Here is a 13,488-nt window from a genome sequence, read left to right as displayed (position 1 = left end):
CATTGATTAGTTTAGGGTTTGATTAATTACACACACTTTAGCCAGGGACCATACATATAATGCATATAAGAATCACATATTATATCAAAAAAGAATTACATATTCTAAAAATATATATAAATTGAAAAAGAAAGCTGAGCTTGAAAACAGATTTTGTCCATCTTATATCTACATAGATGGACAAAATCAAAATGAAAATCCCACAATGGACCTCCAAATCCAATTCTTGCATTTGTATATATCTTTCCATTGCCGGGGGTTGGACCGACATGGTTGGTTTTCGTCAATATTTGCAAGGTACTCGTAGATGTATATGGATTTTCATTAATTTTGATGAACTTGTTTGTTTAGAGTAGTGTTTTGAGCTGCTCATTTAAAACCTTAGAACGTGTGAGTTTCATAAAAATTCAAACAACAAATAACTAGAAAAATCCGAATTCGGTGTACACCTTCATAATTAAAGGTTTGAGGCCTTAAAAATTTCTCATTATGTTTGAAGGAACTCTAACCATGCACTTAAGAATTAGACCATTTCGTTCCATTTCTGCCCTCTGAAACTTCACCTTCATATTGGTTTGGTGGGCTCCCAATATTAGACCTCACATTTCGGGTCAGTTTGAGTTAAGTAGAAGTATAGGGAAAAAATATTTGTGCTTCCTACAATTAAGCCCCAAGCCACTAAGGCTTCTCTAAAGCCCAACACATTAAAGCTTCCCCAAGCCCAATTAACATTTGAGGAAGGTCTACCTTCTAAAAGACTACAAAGAAAGGGATTGGGTTCTTTAAAGAGTAATGCTAGCCCAACTCATTAGCTGTTTATCATCAGATGGTGACCACATTATTTGAGAACTAATTTTTAAAGATAAAATTTGAAAAGTGTAGCATTTTTCTTGTCATATTAATAAAAAAAAAAAAAAAAATTGTCTATCCTCTCTTACAAGTGGTTAACCACTTTCTTGAGGGTAGACACACACGTTCAAAGCTATCGAGATGGCCATGACTATCCTCGACCCGAGTTATCAAAGTTGGTTGTAAAAAATTTTAAAGGTGATTCAGAACCTGTGCTTTGATACCATATTGAGAATAAAATTGTATATTGAATCACACAGAATAATGTACAGAAGAGACATATATATAGGCTAATAATAATAACCTAGTAGACTAAGAAAAAATAAATCTACTATACCTAAAATACCTAATGAAGTAAATAACTCTTAACATAATATTATTAACAGTAATAACCCTCAACGTTCGATCTAATGGTTGCAACCACCAAATCTAATGGTCTCGACCACTCTCTTATGTGATGGTTAAAGGTAGCACTAATTAGGAGAGAGAGAGAGAGGACAATTTTTTGTTTCCTTGGCATAATATATAATAATCTATGTCGAACATGTAAGCTAGCCATGCGTTAAGGCAACATATGGCTAGCTCTTGTTTAAAAAATTATGTGGTGTTTGATCTAAGAATAATTTTATCAATAACTAAAAAATATGAGGAGCGGCACTTTCAAGAGGGATATCATCGTTATATTTCAAAGAAGTTGGAAGGGCAGTTTTGTAAAACTATGCCTTCATTGAGACACTTGCATGGTTCAGGTTGGATGGGAAGGTGAGAGGCTCTCGTGATTGTTAAGTGGCCAACTGTGGCCTGTGGAGGGGTGGGTGCAACGTTGATATTCCCGAAATTGGAATATACCATATAACCCTTCACGGCATTGCTTTATTTACTTTCAAGCCATTGTACGTATACCGAATATATCGATCTTTCTAAGATTTACAGGAATTAAAAATAAAAACCCAACAACAAGCACGCCTGTGGCTAGTGAGCTCCAACCAACCATGCCATTTGAATAATTAATGTTTAGCGAATGGGAAAAGTCTCTTTAGTCCAACACAAGCAAAGTATAGATGATATTATAAATGTTGCTTTCCCAACAGAAAGTCATTGTTGTTATACAACTTACACTTATGGGGTTTACTTTGAACACAATAAAGGAACAACACCTACACCTGCCTAAATGACTATTTCATCCCTTCTACTTTCTTTTTTTTCCTCTTATTTCCTCAATTTTATGGTTTTGATTATATTTTACATATATAATGTTGTATATATTTTTATGTTTATATATATAATATAATATTTGGTTAATACCTTTAATCAATTTTTTTTTTTTTATATTTATAATATCCTTATTGTTTCCACCAATAGAGCTATAAGGCTAACTAGTTTGATTGAATCATTCAAAGTGCAATTGAACAATTCAAATACTTGAAAGGTTTTTTTCTCTTTCATATTTGACAATGGATTAAATGGAAACTTGGATTAACTGTAAACTATATTTACTAAAAATAATAATCTTATATGTCATTCTCAAGAATATCATCCCAACTCTATTTTTTATTTTTTTCATTGAAAGGCTAAAATAAAACCAAAGAGATAAGGGGTACTATGGTCAGACAAAAGTGCCAACAGAAATAAAATAGAGTCGATCTAAAGTGGTGTCATTACTGTAATTTATCAGAAATCTGGTGTCATACAAATTAAATAACAAACAAGTACCTGATCAAAAGAAAATTAAACTAAAAAACGTAAGAACAATATTGATATTATTTACATTTATTTATTGCATATTAGGTGATATAACATGCTATAAGTGATTTTTTTGTTGGCTAAAAAAATAATAATAATAATAGAAAAGTCACTTAAAATCAGTAACGTTAGTTATCATATATTTATCCTCCTAAAATTCTCTTAAAACTGATGTACTTTTTAAAATTATTATTAAATTTTAAATAAATCATACTTGAATTTTGATCAAATAGTGATTTTAAAAGTCACATCAATTTTAAGATAATAGAAAGATAATACCTAATATTTCTCCTTAAAATAAGCTTAATTAACCAATGTTAAATAGGTATAATAAATAAATGCGAAGATTAACATTTTAAAAAACAAATAAATAAAGTGCACCAAAACTTCTTCACACTTGGAGAGAGAGAGAGAGAGAGAGAGAGGGTTTTCTTTTTGTTTTTTTTTTTTGGGTGCAACTGCGAACACAATATATTGCCTCTTTCCTTCTCTTCCTGCTCATTCTGTGGAAGCCATTTTTCTTTCTCTTGCTGTCTCTCCCTTTGAGCTCCCAGTCTCTCAGTCTTTGAATCCAAGAAAAGAATGGGAGACCAGAAGAAGTCCAAAGCGACTGGTGTGTGGCCCACCGTGAAGCCCTTCGTTAATGGTGGAGTGTCTGGTATGCTCGCCACTTGTGTCATCCAACCCATCGATATGATCAAGGTGAGTCATTTCATGTATAGATCAATACCCATGTTTCTATTCTCTATTTTCATTGACACCCATTAAAAGTTTTGATATATTTGTGCTGCAAACTGAGCTTTTCTTATGGGTTCAGATCTGTGATTTTAATGGGTTTTGCCTTTTGGAAGTTTTTCTTTCTTCAGTGGTGTTGGACGGTTGATAGAGTGCTATTTTTTTGGCTGGCTTATTTTTATTTTTGTGTATTTTGGATTGGTGTAGGTGAGGATTCAATTGGGTCAGGGATCAGCAAGCCAGGTGGCGAAGAACATGCTGAAGGAGGAGGGTTTTGGTGCCTTTTACAAGGTCTGCTTCTAGAAACTAATACAACGCTGAACTTTCTGTTATATGGTGTGTTGATCTGGTTGACAACAGAGACATTTTTGTTTATAACTGTTGAATTTAGTTTTTGTCTAAAAGATCCATATGAAGAGCTGGATCTTTATAATGATTAGCATATAATTTAAGTTTCTTATGTTATTGTGTAGATTAGGATGAAGAATGAATTGGTTCATAGATTCCAACTAGTAATATCCTAATTGTCTCGAAATGAGCTATAAAGTGGTATTTTCTAACAGTATTAGCAGTTTAGCTAGTTAAGTACTTTGGTCTCTAAATTTATGTGGGGTACTTGTTTCAATGTAGATTTGTTAAATACTAATATAGTAATGACAGAGAAGCAGAATGAGAGATGCCCATCTAGGGTTACATTCTTAGTAGTTTGATTAAATATGGCCCTGTTTGTTGTGACTTGTTTGATTCAAATTGTAGCTCTGCTTAGTGGTGTGATTAGTATAGTAATGACAACGAAGCAGAATGAGAGATGCCCATCAAGCCTTACGTGCTTAGTGGTGTGATTAAATATGGCCCTGTTTATTGTGACTTGTTTGATTTAGATTGTAGCTATGCATTGCCACCTGAACTTTGTCCTCCCCAACCCCAACCCCAACCCCAACCCCACCCCAACAAAAGAAAAAGAGCAAATAAATAAATGAAAGCGCATTAATTGGTCTAATTGCATTATTTTGAGCAGGGGCTATCTGCTGGACTGCTCAGACAAGCTACATATACCACAGCACGACTTGGATCATTCAAGTAAGTTTTTGTTAACATTTACTATTGATGTATTAAAAAGTTTTGTAATTGGTCCAATTGGCATTATTTTAGAACATTTGGTCTTGTCAATCTGGATCTTCTTAAGTGGTTCAAATTTTGAAATTGTACCTATTTTATTTATTTATGTTCTATATTATCCTTTTCATGTATTAATAAGTTACCCTTTGTTTCTTGTAGGATTTTGACGAATAAAGCAATTGAAGCCAATGATGGGAAGCCCCTACCTCTATACCAGAAAGCTTTGTGTGGGCTAACTGCTGGTGCTATTGGAGCATCTGTTGGTAGTCCAGCAGATTTAGCACTTATCCGTATGCAGGCAGATGCCACTTTGCCTGCAGCCCAGCGCCGACATTACAAAAATGCCTTCCATGCGCTCTATCGTATTGTTGGAGATGAGGGAGTTTTGGCACTCTGGAAAGGTGCAGGGCCTACTGTAGTGAGAGCAATGGCATTGAACATGGGAATGCTAGCCTCTTATGATCAAAGTGTTGAGTTGTTCAGGGATTCCCTTGGTTTTGGTGAAACTGCCACAGTTGTAGGTGAGATTCTTTGGAAGAAATATAGATATTTGGTTCATGTTAAAAAGTTTAATTTTGTTATTTGGCATTTGTTTCACGGCAGAATACCCGGGATGGTTGGAATTTTAATTAATAATTGTACTGTGGACTACTTATTTAACAACCCCACTTCTTTTGGAGGTAAACATATGATATTGTAAAAAATTTGGGGTTCGAATATTAGGGAGAATTTTACGATCATATTATAATGTGCCAGAACTATGAAATTTAGTTGGCTATCTTAACTATTTAGCCTATGATTTTTGAGGTTCCAAGGAGCCTTCTTGATGCTCTCTTCCTCTCTTTAGGCACACGTGCAAAGAGTAAAATTTTGCAGTTTCTCGCACAAATAGGAATTTTATTAAGTCTTTCAAGCTATGTTTCTGTTCAAGTAATTTGCTTTCATTCCCAGAAAATATTTATCTTATGTTTTTGCTTTGATTAATATCTTGTTGCTTCCTTTTTCTTCTCAGGTGCTAGTTCCATTTCAGGATTCTTTGCTGCAGCTTGCAGTTTACCCTTTGATTATGTCAAAACCCAGATTCAGAAGATGCAACCTGATGCTGAGGGGAAGCTTCCTTACTCTGGTTCTTTAGATTGCACATTGAAGACCTTGAAAGCTGGAGGGCCTTTCAAGTTCTACACTGGATTTCCAGTATATTGCGTTAGAATTGCTCCCCATGTTATGGTACTCTCTCTCTCTCTCTACTTTGGGGTGTATATGCCTACTGAGCCATTTGCTCAAAGTCACCTACCTTGATTGTCTATAGATCTCACATTGTTTATTTATTTAGTTTCTGATTTTTGGGTGTTTGCGCTTATGCAGATGACTTGGATTTTCCTCAACCAGATCCAAAAGCTGGAGAAATCAGTAGGGTTATAGTTTGTCTCAGCAGGATGGAGATTTCTTTTGGGGGTGAAGCTTTAATAATGTTACTTTTTGCCGTCTGGTAGTTTTGGCTGATTTGTCAGTTTCACACCCTCCAAGTAAAACCATTTGTTTTGATAATTTCACTGTGATTGGACTTGAAGTAGGCTTCTACAATTTTCCTAAACTGTTCCAGTTATTTTTAGGGTGTGACTGCAACCGGATACTACTCTTTTGAACTTGGAGAGTCTTCCATTTGAAAAATTCTCGGGAAGAAATATGCAAGTAAAATAAAATTTACTCTATAAACAGTTTATTGCATCAAGTTCCCTGCTTTCTATTCTCCTGGCATGTGATTGTGTACATAAATTAGAGATGCATGTGCACATGTTATAATGCATCATTTGGATGTACGATGTGTCAATCAGAAGGGGCAGGAAGCTGCAGGGTTCACATCAGGAAATACAAGGTTTTTGATGTACTTAGCTTGGTGTTAACTGTTAAGTGTACCTTATTATTTCTTGTATTTGATGATGTTATGCAGTGCAGGAGATACCATACTTTTCTCTGCTATTATTTGCGAATTCAAGAGTCACTTTGTAGAGGACAACAGTGAAAGTTTAAAATATTTATATGACGAGGGGATTGAACATTATTATTCATATTCATTCAGCAAATTTTAGCCAAAGAATTCTTTTTTTCTATTTTAGTTTTTCATTTTTTTTCAAAATACTTGGTCCCATGTTTTTTTTTTTTTTTTTTTTTTTAATTTTCTGACATTCATATTCTTGAAAATGTCTTTTCCTAGCGTTATGTTTTCAAAAATTAGTGTTTTCCTTGTAGTCATATTTTAAAAAGTTTCAATTTCTAACAGTTATATCTTCAAAAACTTTTTTTTTTCAATGCTGTATGCTTTCAATATAAATAAGATAATTTCTTCTTCAATCGAAGTTTTGTTGAATTTTCAGTATATTCCTCCCAAAGTATTTTGAAGGAGACCGAGGGTGAAGGTTGAAATGCATTCAAATTCAAGCATGTTAAGAAAAGAACACCAAATTTTCAGCTAGACAAAACTATCTCAGTGACAATACATTCTAGTCAAGTGAATGAGATAAATACTGCACGCGGAAACACCCTTTGGATGAATAAGATAAATAAATGCAGCCTCGCCTTCCTGTAGTGAAGTTATTGCACAACACGAGCTCTATAACTTTCAGTCCTTGGCATCATCTCTTTAGGCACTTGCAGCTGATCAAATGTTTCAATGCCAATAGGAATAAAACTGTGAGACCTATTAACTGCACATTTAGTAGGAAACCAGTGTGAACAAATAATTAAACAAATTCACTCCATCAGCTTTATCTAAATTTAGTAACTCCGCCACAACCCAGCAATATCAATTATTTAAAATAACTCATTCATATAAGAGAAATAGCAAATTAAACAGAACAAATACATAATTTAAAGAAGAAATTATGAAGCTCCTTTAAAAAGAAAAGTGACAGAAGCATAGAGGAAGGAGGATGACTTACCAGAAGCTTCGGACGATGACCAATACCATGAATGTTGAATTATAGACGATATAAAGGAGGATGATAAGTTTCTAAATCCAAACCATGACCAATAATATTCAAAGCTTCATAGAATTCCAAAGCATCATGCTGACTGCATACTAGACGCATCCCACACTCTTTCAGCTCCACAATGTCTGATGAAATTAAAGCCTCAATGTAGCTGCATCCATCCAATTTATTCGACTGTTCCAAAAACCATTTAGCTGGTATATACACCCAAAATCCAGTTGCCCCAACAGATGTTACTTTAGGGACAGGGAGGACAAAGGGTATATCTAGATCTCCTTTGTCGGTCTTAAAATGATAAACAAAGTTGGCGCCCTCAAAAATCATATAACTTGACTTATGATGCTCATGGACTTCATAAACAACAAACAGAGCACATCCTTTCCACTCATTATTATCATTCAAATCTGGATGCATCTCATGTCTTACAAAGAAACTAGCACTTTTATTAATGTTGAACCACTTTGGGATTCCAGGTCCCAACCACGACCCACATATTACCTTGGTACCAAAAAAACTTCTCTGTAAGAGAGGAAAAAAAATGAGCTTGTGTGTATATATATATTGCAGGGACTTTTGTGTAAAAATGAGAGAAAGAGACTTACCCAATGGCCTTCTGTCTCTAAATGTTTTCGTAGATCCAATTGTAAAATACTGCAGGGACTGCCACCATCATAATGATCAATATACAATGCTGCTAAGGAGCAATCAGCGAGTGCTAATTTTTCACTTGAAGTCCCCGTGAATAATAGGTCAGAAGACTCCTCCAGGTTTGGACAATTCTCAACGTACAAGTATATTAAACTCAATGGAAGCTTTGGCAATGCTTGAAGGCTGCTGCAATTTCTCAAGTCAAGTGATTCAAGATTGGAAAGCTGGCAAATGCTATCTGGTATTCTCACAAACTTGTTCCCGCTCAGGTTTAGAATCTCAAGTGAGGATAAGTAACCAAGATCATTGGGTATTGCTCCATCCGATAGATTGCAATAACTCAGATCTAAGAATATTAAAGAGCTTAAATCAGATAATGAATCAAGGATCAAATGAGCGTTGGGATCTAAGCTTTCTTTCAGAAATAGGTGACAATGGAATAATAAATCTTTGCAGCACTTCAGAAGCAATTGTGTTATAGCAGTTTGATCTGGCTCAAAAAGTCTTGAGCAATGGGATAACACGAGAATTTCAAGAGATGACAAGCAGGAAATGACACTCGGAAAAGACGAAATGTTTCTGCAGTTTTCCAAACTCAGAGTTTGAAGACCAGATAAACCCTCAAATGATGACGGTAATTCTTCTATAGCAGTCTCGTCCAATTTAAGTATCCACAAAGATGTCATATTTCCTCGGATGGCTGGAAACGCCTTGAGCCTTGAACAGCCAGATAGATCAAAAAACTCAAGAGATTCCAAGTTGATCATGTCTGGAAGGCTTTTAAGACTTTTGCAATTTCGAAAATTCAATCGTTTAAGCCATCTAAGGAACCCAATAGATGGATGGACCTTAGACAAATTTGAACAACCTTCAAGCTCTAGTCTCTGAAGATTTGGGACTTCGGTGAAGTCTGGAATCTCGTTCAAGTTTTGAGAGCCACGCAGGTTAATGATTTTCAAATCCTCTAAACTCTGTTATAAGCCAATAAATCAGAGAGCAGAAGATAAAGAAGATGAATACACATTTGCATAAGCAAAAATCTTACCTTAACACCCTTCCACAATTGTTGGATGGGGCTAAAAGGCATGCTAAGTTCAACAAGCTTGTCTGGTTCAAAATCGGGAGGCAAGGATTTTAGAGGATATGGCAAGGATTTTAAAGGACTTCCACACCATTCCATAATGCGTAATTCATTGGGTAGCACGAATTTTGAAAGATTTCCATGCCATACCAGAGTGCTTAACTTAGCATATAGTTCAGAAACGTTTTCTACACAGTCAATGTTGCCAATCTTAAGCATTCTCAATCTTTTCATTTTTGAGAAGGCCTTCGGGGGCAAATGCAATTCTCCCTTTTTCATATAATTTGGGAAGTCCATGACCATGCCTTCAATATGTCTAGTTCCCTATATATTCCCAAGAACAATCAGATTAGTCTCGTGAAAAATATTTGACAAATAATTAGAAGAATTAGTATATATGAAATTATTCTATTTTTATGTTCATATCTATTTGAATCCACTTACGGTGTTTTCCTCCAATACGTCAAGAACATCCTTCCAATGCCACAATCTACTGCGTTTACCGGGCATTTTTGGGGATTCATTACGAACTATTAGCTGGCCCATTTTTTCCATCAAACCATGCATTGACAATCTGCCCCTTGAGATGGTTATAAGAGATTTGTCCCTGAGAGTAGCAATACTAGTGTCTGGAAAGTAACCAAAACTTTCTAGTTTATGTGTTATGCTAACTAAATCTGATTCTTTGAAGAAACACGCAATATCTAAAAATAAATTTTTTTCTACATCATCCAGTCTAGAATAACTGCCTATTAGATATTCATCTATGGACTTCTCGGATGAAGTTACTCGCAGTTTTTCCAAACGAGCTTTGCATTCATTTAATGACCGTTTATGCACATTGCCCCCTAAAACTTTAATAGCTAAAGGAAGGCCTTGAGCATAAGTCACAAATTCCCGAGACACTTTCTCAAAATCTTCTGTAGGATAGGGTTGCCCGAATGCATACCAACAAAAGAGCTGCAAAGCTTCATTGTCATTCAACAACTTCACCTCATAGATAGCACTAGCAGTCGCATGCCTATTCAAGAAATGAGCATCTCTACTTGTTAAAATGATTCTACTCCCTTCACCAAACAAATTGGGGCTCCATGCTAATGCTTCTATTTGTTCTTCACTATCCACATCATCAAGAACAAGAAATACCTTTCGTTGTCTTAGTCTGCTACTTATCACAGAGATTCGAGCACGATCATCCATTGTATTGTATTTTATTTCTTCTCCCATGATCTGAGAAATAAGCTGGTTTTGTAAACGATCAATTCTCCTATTATATCCGGGTGTATCGTGATCATCTTTTTCTTTACAAGAAAGAAAGCAACCAACTTCAAATTGAGGAGAAACCATATGAGAAATGACTTGTGCCAGTGTGGTCTTACCCACCCCAGCCATCCCATGAATCCCTACAAAGCGAACACCACCACCCTCCTCCACCCCAATATCGAGTAACTTCATAACTTCCTCCACACGAGATTCAATTCCAATAAGAGAATTCTTGCCATGAAATAGATCGTTCTTCCAAGGAAATCCACCGAGTATCTTTTCACTGATTTCTTTGAGAATTTTTGACTCGTACCTGTAAAGAAGATGGGATAATAATTTTGATGAGACAGTTGTTGAAAAATTGGAAATAACACTCACTAAGAGAGGACACAAAATAAGAAGAGAAATATTCAACTTTTTCAACTTGATAAAATAACTTGCTTACATGGGTATTTATAGGATACAAATGACCTTTCTAACTTTTTCCCAATAACTTCATTCATTTACATCTTATATAACTTTCATGTAACTCCTATGTAAAATAACTCTTGAAAAACTAAAAAACATAACATCTTCAACTCACTTAATAACATATGAGAATATGAAATAAAAAGACACTTAGTAACATATAAGAATATGAAATGAAAAGCCTCAACTAAATGTTAAAATTAAGTTTATTATTCGACAACAATGACTTTCATGATCGAAGAGACAATGTTTAGTCTCATTCAGCAGGGTATATGGAAAACTATTCAACATCATAATTTGGCATCGTCGCTGAGGTTTGATTCGCCTTGCTCTTCATTCGGCTATTTGGAGTTTATTAGTGAGGAATATGATGATGATGATACTAATCGGAACTCTTAAAGTATTTATTAATTATATATATATTAGTTTGATTTAATTTAATATCAAAATTCAAATTCTAACTTCATCGATTCACCATATTTAAATTAAATATTCAAATAAGTGAGAGTTCGCGTGAGGGAATAGATTTCCAATTTCAACTCATATATGATCTCGCTGAAAATAGAAAAGACTATAAGGTTACCTATTATGATCAATATGCCATCCGGCAGAATAACCCACATCTCTCAAAGCAGCTCTCCACGTCATCATCTTCTCTTCGTCAACCTCGGTGCCCTCTCCATGTCGAGCAAAAGCTTTTTCAAAACTCTTTCTCTGATTTCTTACGTCAGAGGGATCTACATGGTAGAAAACGGGATAAACTATCAGCCCTCTGTCTTTCCTGCATTCAACAATCTTAGCAAGTTCGTTCAAGCACCATTTAGAGAAAGCATAGTTTTCTGAGATAACGACGACTGCGCAGAAGGATTCTTCTATTGCTTTCAGGAGCTCTTTAGAAATATATTTTCCTCGCTCGAGTTTTTCATCATCTCTATAGACGTTAATGCTCTTCTCTCTCAAACCAGCATACAGGTGGTCCGTAAAGCTCTTGCGGGTGTCTTGGCCGTAGAAACTGAGGAAAACATCATATTTGCATGGAGGTGTTGAAGAAGATGAAGATGGAGAAGATGAAAATGCTTTTTGAGTTTGAGTACTGCTCTTGGATGCCATCAGAGACTTACAAGCTAATTTGCAGACGCGGATAATATAGGAAGAACATGCACCAATAGACTTTTAAATGAACCCAATAATGCTAGTGCATTAGTTAGTTAACCTTAGTTAGTAAACTGCAATTAATTATCTTTAATATTTAATGTGCATGTTAAATACTTAGATACTTGACATTATTTTATATGGGTTGAAAAAAATTTCCTCCAAAAGTCAATAAAATGATGTGGGGAGCAGAGATTTAGTTTTTTCTTATAAAAAAAAAAAAAAAAAAAAAAAAAAAAATTAAATAATTTAAAGAGTTTTTTAATTTTATGAAAAGTATTTTTGTGAGTAATATTGCTACTGATAACTTTTAGAAAGATTGTGCAGTGAATATCACTGATATTGCAGTCTCCGTATAAATTAAAGTGGAATTAGGTTGGATTATTATATGTTGATTTTAGACAGTGATGAGTCTAGTGATTATAGGGAAATATGGTCAAATATCAATACTAGGTGGTGAGTCTGGTGAAGGCGTCAATGGACGTGTGAAAGCAGGGAGAAAGAGTTTCGAAAGAAGAAGAAGAAAAAAAAGAAAAAGAAAAGAAAAGAAGAAATGAAGAAAAAGAGGAAGGTTAGGTATGGAAAGGGACAACATAGCCAACAAATGCAATAAAAAATTGAAGAAGTTGGAATTAGTAAAAGCGAAGAAATTGAAAGATGGAAACATTGCTGCCTGCTCTTCACAGAAAGCATGGGAGAGATTGCAGAAAAACAAATAAAATAAGAAGACCATACATTCCACCGAAATGGGTTGTGAAATTTCCTGCAAGTTGACAAAACATAGGAGAGAAAAAGATCCGATACTCTGTTTTTTTCTCCCACCTCCTCTTTCCTCCTTTTTTGAGTAGATCGAGCTTATTATATGCTTTATTTTTATGAGAGATTATTTTCAGATTATGATTTTATTAGGTGTAAACGCACTTTGTTTTGGTATTGCAAGTTGTGTCTACAACCAATATCCAATTAGCGGATGCAAGACTCTGTTTACAATGGATCCTTCAAAATACTTTGGGAGGAATATACTGAAGGAGACTGACGATGAAAGTTGAAATGCATTCAAATTCAAGCATGTTAAGAAAAGGACACCAAATTTTCAGTTAGACAAAACTATTAAGGTATATTAGCACACATCAAGTTCTTTGTGCCATCCAATAAAAAATTGACACTTTAGATGGAACAAAACACTAGTTTAAACCTTTTTTTTTTTTTCTTAATTTTTTATCACTCATTGACGAAAATAACCCTCCCCATTTTTCTATTATCTCACCTCGCTCGAAAGAACAATCCCACTACCACAACCCAGCCGAACGTGGACAAATGGAAACACCGTACCACAAGTGCTAGCAACCTTTTTTGGCACCATATTGCTGGAGGTTTGGATTTTTTTTTACATATCCACACAAGAGGAGGAGGGAAGATTCGAACTAGTGACCTCGGCTT

General features: G+C 35.0%; 2 protein-coding genes and 1 pseudogene across 2 annotated transcripts; 1 reads left to right on the top strand and 2 right to left on the bottom strand.

The window, feature by feature from the left end:
* Positions 1-3,021: 3,021 nt before the first annotated feature.
* LOC132163728 (Mitochondrial substrate carrier family protein) lies at positions 3,022-6,178 on the top strand. Its single transcript, XM_059574097.2, has 6 exons — positions 3,022-3,294; positions 3,535-3,618; positions 4,346-4,407; positions 4,606-4,967; positions 5,459-5,673; positions 5,812-6,178. Exons 1-6 carry the CDS (start codon positions 3,175-3,177, stop codon positions 5,866-5,868), a joined length of 900 nt encoding a protein of 299 aa, XP_059430080.1. The 5' UTR covers positions 3,022-3,174; the 3' UTR covers positions 5,869-6,178.
* Positions 6,179-7,424: 1,246 nt separating this feature from the next.
* Positions 7,425-10,931, bottom strand: LOC132163675 (TMV resistance protein N-like). The gene is made up of 5 exons (XM_088519056.1): positions 10,900-10,931; positions 9,610-10,741; positions 9,130-9,489; positions 8,039-9,055; positions 7,425-7,934 (listed from the first exon to the last, which is right to left on the bottom strand). The coding sequence occupies exons 1-5, from the start codon at positions 10,929-10,931 to the stop codon at positions 7,425-7,427; spliced, it is 3,051 nt and encodes a 1,016-aa protein (XP_088375182.1).
* Positions 10,932-11,475: 544 nt separating this feature from the next.
* LOC148583941 (disease resistance protein RPV1 pseudogene) lies at positions 11,476-12,006 on the bottom strand (annotated as a pseudogene).
* Positions 12,007-13,488: the final 1,482 nt, after the last annotated feature.

This window comes from Corylus avellana, chromosome 8, assembly GCF_965113065.1.
Source record: "Corylus avellana chromosome 8, dhCorAvel1.hap1.2, whole genome shotgun sequence".
Taxonomy (NCBI): Eukaryota; Viridiplantae; Streptophyta; class Magnoliopsida; order Fagales; family Betulaceae; genus Corylus; species Corylus avellana.
Note: the sequence above shows the minus strand (reverse complement) of the source record. Positions and strands in the feature narration are given on the sequence as shown.